This window comes from Oncorhynchus keta, chromosome 32 (genome assembly GCF_023373465.1).
Source record: "Oncorhynchus keta strain PuntledgeMale-10-30-2019 chromosome 32, Oket_V2, whole genome shotgun sequence".
NCBI lineage: Eukaryota > Metazoa > Chordata > Actinopteri > Salmoniformes > Salmonidae > Oncorhynchus > Oncorhynchus keta.
In genome coordinates, this window is record NC_068452.1 from 13,770,825 (window position 1) to 13,781,141 (window position 10,317).

At 42.0% G+C, this 10,317-nt stretch overlaps 1 protein-coding gene across 1 annotated transcript; it reads left to right on the top strand.

The window, feature by feature from the left end:
- Window positions 1–208: 208 nt before the first annotated feature.
- soul4 (heme-binding protein soul4) lies at window positions 209–9,424 on the top strand. Its single transcript, XM_035746999.2, has 6 exons — window positions 209–328; window positions 4,619–4,804; window positions 5,355–5,446; window positions 5,983–6,124; window positions 6,448–6,631; window positions 7,147–9,424. The coding sequence occupies exons 2-6, from the start codon at window positions 4,645–4,647 to the stop codon at window positions 7,319–7,321; spliced, it is 753 nt and encodes a 250-aa protein (XP_035602892.1). The 5' UTR covers window positions 209–328; window positions 4,619–4,644; the 3' UTR covers window positions 7,322–9,424.
- Window positions 9,425–10,317: the final 893 nt, after the last annotated feature.

The following is a 10,317-nucleotide window of genomic DNA, read 5'->3' on the forward strand; positions in this document are numbered from 1 at the left end:
TTTTTTGATAGTGGTCTTACAAAAGGTTTTTAGAAGCATATTTGTAATTGTTTTCATAAAGTCATTTTTGCGTTTGCTTTTATGCACAATACAAATGGGACATTGATTCAAATGGAATACTGTATCTTTGAAATAGTTATCCACATTTTAATGTTTTGAAATGCGGGCTTTTATTTTGAAGGAATTTTTATTAGCATACAAAATTGACATCATCGTTTGTGCTGCTGGCAGAACACTAGTGCGGCATTGAATGTAAATGTCCTGTTTTGATTGTACAGTAGATCAGAAGAAGTAGTGCTCAAATACGATCCTTTACTTTGTTGACCAGGTAAGAACGCCGACTTTATCACTAAATGTTACATTCGGGTAAACGAGTTGGTCTAAACTAGAGTTCAGGGAAGAATATAACAAATTAATAGCTAAATGTACGAAAAGTCCATAGATTCTACACAATTAATAACCGATTTGCGGCTTAACCAATATAAATGATTGTAAAAAAAGAACATGTAAACGATGAGCTGTCTATCCTAAAGCCTATTAACTTCATGGCATGCGTTCAAGAAACCCCTAGTGACATTTTTGCCGCGTTATTGGGTGTGCTGGTTCCCTAGGGTTGACCTACTTTTGCTGTCATGCATTGCAGTCAGTGTGTTTGTTCGACTTTGCAGGCGACTTGCCGACTGACTGATCTACAAATGACCTTGCATCACAAATAACAACTCATTATTATTTGTTGATCAGCCAGTGTCACCATTTACCCACAATGCATTTGACGCTCTCGAACACGGTAGTGAGTTCACTGTCCATTTAATTGTCTGATGATTAATCGGATGTTGCATTAAAATCCTTAACGAAGGCTGTACTGTTGTGCACTCCTTTTAGTGGTTTTGTTAGCGCGCGCTGGTATAGTGTTTTTGTGTTTGGTTTGAGTCATGTGCAGCCCGGTTGCCATAGTAAACTGAGTTTAATTATGTGGGGTAAAAGCCGATGTATGGTTAATCTGATCTCTGTAGCGGCAGTACAGAATTTACTGAGATGCTACCTCGGCAGAAGTCAAAGCATTCGTACTGCTTGCGCTTTAAGGAGCTGTCGTACGCATCCAATAAATTGGTCTGCGGTGCACCACTCGTAGTGATAGCCTTTCAGCTAATTACAAACAACTGGCCAAACGAAATGACAAGACCTTACCTCTTCTGAGATGTTGGAGTAGGAGCTCAGCCAATTCTATCACGAAGTAAAAAATACTGCACCGGTTTTCCACCTGCATCTCCCCGATAACCCCCAGCAAAATTAGGCTACATTCAGGCTATTGTTTATTTCACACTATGTTGAGGTAAACATCAGAGTATAATCCTTGTATGGATGTCAACCCCAATACATGTTCATGTCATCAATCAACTGCATTACAGTTAAAAGTGACTGAATACCACCACTGATTTCTGTATGCGAGCTATGCTACCGGTTTATATGAATGGGAGTTTATCAGCACTTCTTCTAACCCGGAAAAGGGACAACTTCTAAATGTTATGCAGCGAAAACAGCCAAATATATAAACATCTGATTTTAATAACCACATTGTGGGCCTGTTACAATAAATAAATCATGATGGATTTGACAAATATCCACTTTGTTTGATAAGATTTGTTGATTGTTTACAAATCCTCCCTGATCTCCTTCCAGGAGTTCTAACTCCTTTTTGTGTCTTTGAAAACCATACATGAGGTATCATAAACATGTATTTTATTTGTCAACTTTCATCAAAGTTCTCCATGTTTATGTTTTGTATTTGTCACAAGCGTCAAATACAACAGGTACTTACAAGCCCTTAACCAACATTTCAGTTATATAATTAGAGTTAAGAAAATATTTACTAAATAAACTAAAATAAATATATATATATTAAAGTAACACAATAAAATGACAATAATGAGGCTGTATTAAGGGGGTACAGGTACCAAGTCAATGTGCAGATTACAGGTTAGTCTAGGTAATTTGTACATGTAGGTAGGGGTAAAGTGACTATGCATAGATAATGAGCAGTAGTGTAAAAACAAAGGGTGGGGCGGCAATGTAAATAGTCCGGGTGGCCATTTTATTATTTGTTCAGCAGTCTTATGGGTTGGGGGTAGAACCTTTCGGACCTGGATTTGTCGCTCCGGTACTGCTTGCCGTGCGTGTTATGATCTTCTTCATCTGATGAGGAGTATGAAAGATCTGACCAAAAACACAAAATAACCAAAGTGAAACAATGACAATCGAAACAGTTCTGTATGGTGAAACACAGACACAGAAAACAACCACCCACCAACCATAGTGGGCAAACAGGCTGCCTAAGTATGGTTCTCAATCAGAGACAACGATTGACAGCTGCCTCTGATTGGGAATCATACCAGGCCAAACATATAGAACTATAACACATAGAACAAAAACATAGAATGCCCACCCCAACTCACGCCCTGACCAAACTAAAATAGAGACATAAAAAAGGAACTAAGTTCAGGAAGTGACAGTACCCCCCCCTCCCCCCTCCAAAGGTGCGGACTCCGGCCGCAAAACCTAAACCCATATGGTAGGGTCTGGGTGGGCATCTGTCCGCGGTGGCGGCTTCGGTGTGGGACGTGGACCCCACTCCACCTTAGACTTGGCCCACTAAGGTGGCGCCTTTGGAGCGGCGACCCTCGCCGCTGACCCCGGACTGGGGACCCTTACAGCGGGCCCCGAATAGACGGGAGACTCTGACAGTGCTGGATAGGCGAGAGACTCTGGCAGCGCCGGAAAGGCGGGAGACTCTGGCAGCGCCGGAGTGAAGGGCGACTCCGGCGGCTCCTGACTGATGGGCGGTTCCAGCGGCTCCTGACTGACGGGCGGCTCTGGCGGCTCCGGACAGGAGGGAGACTCTGGAGGCGCCGGTCAGGCGGAAGAACCTGGAGGGAGGAGACGGAGAGACAGCCTGGTGCGTGGGGCTGCCACAGGACCCACCAGGCTGGGGAGACCTACAGGAGGCCTGGTGCGTGGAGGAGGCACCTGGATGGACCGGGCTGTGGGGGAGCACTGGAGCTCTGGTGCGCAGCCTTGGCACCACTCCTCCAGGCTGGATGACCACTTTAGCCCGGACCCTCCAGAGTGCAGGCACAGGTTGAACCGGGCTGTGGGGGAGCACTGGAGATCTGGTGCATACCACTCACACCTCTCTCTTAGGCTCAATGCCCACATTTGTCCGGCACGGGCGGAGGGGAGGCATAGGGCAAACTGCACCCTCCCAGCGCCCCGGAGACACAGCACGCAGCCCCGGCGCAGGATAACCTGGGCCGAAACGGCGTACCGGAGACCAAACACACTGAGCTGGCACAACACGCCCTGGCTGGATGCCCAGTCTCGCATGACACTTGCGGGGGGCTGGCCTATAGCGCTCCGGGCTATGAGCGCGCACTGGCGACAACGTGCGCTTCACCGCATAACACGGTGCCTGACCAGTACTACACCTCTCCCGGTAAGCACGGGGAGTTGGCTCAGGTCTATCACCTGACTCCGCCAATCTCCCCGTGTGCCTCTCTTGCCTGTTGCGCTGCCTTACCTCATATCGCTCATATTCCCCAGCCTGTGCCCAGGGTCCCTTACCGTCTAGTATCTCCTCCCAAGTCCAGGAGTCGAGAACCATCTGCTCCTTGTTACCACGGTGCTTGGTCCTTTTCTGGTGGGTAGTTCTGTAACGATCTTCTTCATCTGAAGAGGAGTACAGCGCTCAGAGCCCAAACAAGCCATAAAGATATCCGTCATGTTGTGGAGTCAACATTAGTCAGAAATAGCATTATAAATATTCACTTACCTTTGATGATCTTCATCAGAATGCACTCCCAGGAATCCCAGTTCCACAATAAATGTTTGATTTGTTCGATAAAGTTCATCATTTATGTCCAAATGTCCTCCTTTTGTTAGCACGTTTGGTAAACAAATCCAAACTCACGACGCGCGTGCAAGTCCAGCGGAAAGGTCGGACGAAAAGTCCAAAAAGTTCCATTCCAGTCCGTAGAAACATGTCAAACGAAGTATAGAATCAATCTTTAGGATGTTTTTTTATCATAAATCTTCAATAATGTCTGTATAAAAGCAATGGAACGCGAGGTAACTCTCACATGAACGCGCGTCACGAGCCCATGGCACTCTGCCAGACACCTTGCTCAATCCCCTCTCATTCAGCCCCCCTTCACAGTAGAAGCCTGACACAAGATTCTAAAGACTGTTGACATCTAGTGGAAGCCTTGGGAAGTTCAAAATGACCCCACAGACACTGTATATTGGAATGGCAATGAGTTGAAAAACTACAAACCTCAGATTTCCAACTTCCTGGTTGGATTTTTTTTCAGGTTTTTGCCTGCCATATGAGTTCTGTTATACTCACAGACATCATTTAAACAGTTTTAGAAACTTCAGAGTGTTTTCTATCCAATACTAATAATAATATGCATATATTAGCAGCTGGGACTGAGTAGCAGGCAGTTTACTCTGGGCACCTTATTCATCCAAGCTACTCAATACTGCCCCCCAGTCCCAAAGAAGTTAACAATCACCCTATTTCTAGGAAAGTAACAAACTTGTCTTCTTGGTCTTGTATTTGCAGATCTGCCCGGGCTGTGGACGAAAACAATGGCACTAATCTCCCTCGAGGATCTCGACGGATTGGAGGATGAAGAACTGGACAATGACATCACTGACAATCCTGATCCAATGGAGGACGACGAGCAGCAGAGGCTGTACACCCATTGGCAGGCGATCGCCAGCACACACCAGGTGTCCGTCCCCAGAGGTAAGCGAGATAGTCGGTGGAGTAAAATAGTCCCATTCGAGGTAGTTGCTTGGCAGCAGTGTATTTGGAGACAATCAATCTGAGAAATCAAACTCGTTGCAACAGGACATGGTTTCTTCCTATAGTTTAAATAAAATCTCAGATTCTAGTTGCTACATCCTGTCCATAAGCAAAGACGGCTAAACAACAACAATATCGGTGCATTGTTTTACGGCACATTGTTTTATCTTCCACATTCCAAACCGTCCGCAATACAGCAGTATGACTTGATTGCTATAGTGTGTGTACTGAAGTCTCTATCATGGCGTACTCAAATGGGCATCAGTTTGAGGTCTAGTAAGAAGCTTATAGATATTAGCGCAGGCCCATTTTCCTAGAGACTTGAATACTTGACATTAGCCCTGGGTTCCTTTTATAAAGCATAAGCCAATGACGAATATCCCCCCACTTCACTTGGTTCCGGTGAGGTTTTTACCAGTGAGGTTTGCGCTCAGGCTGCTCTCTGTAAACTTTAAAATAAATGAAGAGGACCCCTGTGTTGTTTTGATAGAAATGACAGGACCAATTCAAGAGCTTACTCGACGGAACCAAACCCAAGAAAGAGAGCAGGTCCCCTTTACCTCCGTCTCTCTGCATGAAAAGGTACAGTATGTGTCCCTTCCACTTGTTACCAATCTTAGGTCAGGATGACAATGGCAGATATGTTGGCTGGATGTTCCATTTTGAAGTGAAGGAAAGCCTGTAGTAAAAGCTAAATGAAGCCATTTTCTTGTCTTTCTTTTGTGTCTGGCATATGTACTTTTGAGTTGTTTTGAATGATAAATAAATAATGAAAGCTGTGTGTATGTTCAAACGGATTTGTGTAAATGCCTGAGTGCAATGTGGTGTGTAAAATCTGTGTGCGTGTTGCCTTATGACCATCCATGTATTTGCTTGAGTGCAATTTATGTTGTGTGTGTGTGTGTGTGTGTGTGTGTGTGTGTGTGTGTGTGTGTGTGTGTGTGTGTGTGTGTGTGTGTGTGTGTGTGTGTGTGTGTGTGTGTGTGTGTGTGTGTGTGTGTGTGTGTGTGTGTGTGTGTTTCAGCTTGAGCATCCATGCCATTGCTCGAGTGCAAAGTGAAGTGAAAGATTTCTTATATTCCCTGGATTACGAAGTGTGTGTTTGTCTATTTCTGCAGCTGGGCGAGGTGCTGTTTGAGGAGCGGGTGTACCCTGCAGGGAAGTGGGCGTGCATCACTAAAGGGGAGAAGCTGTACGAGCAGAGCATCTCCATGGGCTTCATGAAACTCATGAAATTCATCTGCAAGGAGAACTCTGTCGGTAAGGGCTTAGTGTTCATGTTACTGTGTAATTATTGATGTAAGTATAGTGAAAAATCTATTGTAATCACTCATTGTTACAACTATATTGTAATCACTTGTTGTTCCACTGTACTTACAGCAGTAACCCTAACCCTTATCATAACCTTAAGTACAGTGCATCTACAATTGATTGATTTGGGGCCTAGACTCTATTGTATATTAATTAGTCATTCTTGCTGTACTTACATCAGTAATCCTAATCCTTACCATAGACCTAAATATAGTGTATAGTAAGACAGGGTAACAGTGAGTAATTATAATAGCACACTCTTGTATCGACAGGACGCTATTTGGGAATGACTGTACCCATTGTGAACAGTATCCAAATGCTGGAGGACGGCAATGGCTTTCAGAAAGACATCTTGACCGCATACTACCTGCCTGCTGAGTTCCAGGCCAACCCGCCCCAGCCAACTGACCTAGACATCACCATACTCCAAAGGGAGGCTTTACGAGTCATCACCCGGTAAGGACACTCCCACCTCTGGCTGACTTCGATACTCAAGCCCCAGGCTTGATTTGAGGCATATTCTACTTCGCCTGTGGTTTGGAGACCTATTCTGACCTATTTACATATCTACATGTAAAAATAGTCAATGGATTTAGATAGACAATGTCTAGCCAAAATGGGTGGAAATAATTAGTCAGATTAGTGATAATATCCATGTTTGTTTTTTTAACTATACTGGCTGGTTTCCCGGACACAGATTAAGCCTAGTCCTGTATTAAAAAGCACTTACAATGGAGTCCACATTGAGCATTTGTTTTGGTCCAGTACTGGCTTAATCTGTGTGTGGGGAATCAACCCAAACAATAATGTTAACTTCAATAAATAATGGATGCGTACTAGCTAGACTCACACACTACTTTGCATTGGTAAGATATCTGGCTAAAATACTATTAGGTTAAAAAAAAAAATCAGATAATAGCAGTAATGGTAGTATTTATTTAAACACGAATAACAAATGCGGTCTTCTGTAGGACTTTCTTCGGCACCACCACGGAGGAGACAATCATGCCTCAGATTAACCTGCTGTGGGAGATGCTGGGCCCCAGCGAGGAGATGCATCGCTACTCCTACATGGTGGCTGTCTACGACAATCCTGGGGTGTCCTGTCGCAGGAACGAGATCTGGTTCATACGACGAGACCCCTAAATCTCTTATAACATCCACCTGTCCCCTCCTGTATCACCCCAGGGTTGTGTTCATTTGCCGTTAAATGGAATAAAAGGGACAAACGGGGATGGACTACCTGGACTTGGTCCAATAATCAACACTCATTTTCAGTTTCCAGTGCAAAATGTTTTTTAAAAATGTTTGTTTTTGTTTTTGCCTGCCCTAATCAACACAACCCAGATGATTCCTGTCATGGGGATAGAGTATGGATTAAAATGGGAGGAATGGCTCTTGGGTTAGTTTTAGAGGTAAACATGACAAGATTACTTTAAATATGGTATTAGGTAGACAGTATGACAGGAAAATAGTTATTTAACATTCACTGAGATGGTATGCTTTTCTATGCTCTAGGGGAGCACATGAAAATACTAGCTTCAGTGGCATTTATACCATGTACACAACCAAAAATGGTGTTTAAAATACAAGTATATTGTATCTCTGTGGAAGAACTGTCTGGGCATTACAAGAGTTAACTCTTATATTTCCATCACGTTTTATCTTTATTTTTCTAATTTTTTTTAATATCATCTAATCATTGCAAACTGGTGTCACATAATGTCACAGTCCGTTTTGCATTTGAGTCATTTAGCAGAAGCTCTTATCCAGAGCGACCTACAGCAGTGAGTGCACACATTTTATTCCTTTTTTTCTTCATGATGTCGATACTATAATGTTTTTTTTTATGTCTTATAGGTCTTGAAACATGTTGTATTTGCAGTTGACTAGAGTAGGCATCCAGGTTTAACCTATTGTTATCCATAGGTAATTCTGACACAACTTTGTCATTCAAAGTTACTTGCCATGATATGTGGGTGTTCTCTTACTCTTAACTGTCATTAAGTTTTATCCTTCCAGTGAATTTTGCCCACACTTTGCTACTGTACCTACATTTTGAGGCTGGTGTAGGGATTTTGGGTATACGTGTCCTAATAAGTAAATGACTATCCCCCTTCCCCCAGCCACAAAATGATTGACAGATTGGTCATTCGTTACCTTCAGTTGCCACTAGGTGTCAACCAAACAGTAACGTTTGTATTATGTTTTTTGTCTGTTTTTTTGCTTATTGGTGAATAGCGAATATCTCACAAATGAATAGATTGGTTTTGGTGAGGTTAGTTGTAAATGGAGCTGAGACTGTGACCAGGCTCTTTAGGTTTTGAGGAAGGTTCAAGCTTTTTGAAGATTCATAGCTATAGTTAATGATGGTTGGGGAATGGAAGTTTAATTTAAGTGACTTATGAACCTGTCTGTTCAGCATGGCCTAATGATGTGCTCTTACTGTGCTTGCCTCTTTTTAAAAATATATTTCCCAGAATAAGTGTGTATTTGTTTGTATTCTCCAGTAATTAGTACGGTATACATTTGATATGTTAACATTGTACCCGGCTTCTCTTTTGTGACCTTGTATTTCTATGCTGTTTTCAACTGTTTTCAATGCATACATTTCAACATTTCAGTGTGAATTGTAGTGGGTTGCTTCAATTTAAAGCTGCAATATATAACTTTTTGGGCAACCTGGCCAAATTCAAATAGAATTGTGAGGAGTTATAGATCATTCATTCTCATTGAAATCAAGTCTAAGATGTAGTAGATCTGTTCTATGTGTGTTATTTCTATGCTTCTGTTCATAAGTTTTGTTTTTACCTCTTACTTTCTGTTTTGTACAATAACTTCAAACAGCTGAAAATACTATATTTTTGGTTATGAAAAATATATTTCACAGCAGTTTAGATGGTACAATGATCCCTCTACACTATTTTTGCTTGTTTTGTTACAAACCAACATTTGGAATTTTAGCAAACAGAGAGATTTCTTTATAGTGCATCTTTAAACTACTTAAAAGATTGCCAGTGTAAGTTAATGGAGATTTGATATACATTTACACTTAAAAACGTACCGTGCCTTCAGAAAGTATTCACACCCCATTTACTTTTTCCCCATTTTGTTGTGTTACAGCCTGCATTTAAAATGCATTCAATTTAGATGTTGTGTCACTGATCTACACACAATACTGCATAATGTCAAAGTGGATCTTTTATTTTTTTTATTTTTTACAAATTAATAAAAAATGAAGAGCTGAAATGCCTTGCGTCAAAAGTATTGAACCCCTTTGTTATGGCAACCCTAAATACATTCAGGAGTAGAAATTTGCATAACAAATCACAAGTTCCATGGACTCATTCTGTGTTCAATAATAGTGGTTAACATTCATTTTTAATGATTACGTAGTTTCTGTACCCCACACATACAATTATCTGTAAGGTCCCTCAATTGAGTAATGAATTTCAATTACATATGCAACCACAAAGACCAGGGAGGTTTTCCAATGCCTTGCAAAGAAAGGCACTGATTGGTACATGTGAAAGAAAAAGAAAAATGACCTATTTGAGCATGGTGTAGTTATTCATTACGCTTTAGATGGTGTATCTGGGGTCAATACAAAGATACAGACGTCCTTCCTTAACTTGAGAGGAGAGGAAGGAAACCGCTCAGGGATTTAAAACAGTTACAGAGTTTAATGGTTGTGATGTGAGAACTGAGGATGGATCGACAACATGGTAGTAACTCAACAATACTAACCTAAATTACAGAGTGAAAAGAAGGAAGCCTGGACAGAATAAAACATATTCCACAACATGCATCCTGTTTGCAACAAGGCACTTAAGTAATACTGCAAAAAATGTGGCAAAGAAATGTACTTTTTGGCCTGAATACAAAGCATTATGTTTGGAGCAACAACACATCACTGAGTTCCACTCGTCATATTTTCAAGCATGGTGTTGGCTGCATCTACCTACATGTACGTATTACCTCAATTACCACGACTAACTGGTGCCGCCGCATTGACTCTGTACCAGTACCCCCTGTATATAGTCTCCACATTTACTCTGTACCGGTACCCCCTATATATAGCCTCCACATTGACATTATTTTGTGTAGATCAATGACAAAAAAATTACAATGAAAACTATTTG

Bases quoted from the DNA above. Each gene is read 5' to 3' on its own strand.
- soul4 (XM_035746999.2), top strand. From the start codon at position 4,645: ATGGCACTAATCTCCCTCGAGGATCTCGACGGATTGGAGGATGAAGAA. The intron at 5,447-5,982 runs GTACAGTATGTG...CTATTTCTGCAG, and splicing joins CCGTCTCTCTGCATGAAAAG to CTGGGCGAGGTGCTGTTTGA. The intron at 6,632-7,146 runs GTAAGGACACTC...GGTCTTCTGTAG, and splicing joins GCTTTACGAGTCATCACCCG to GACTTTCTTCGGCACCACCA.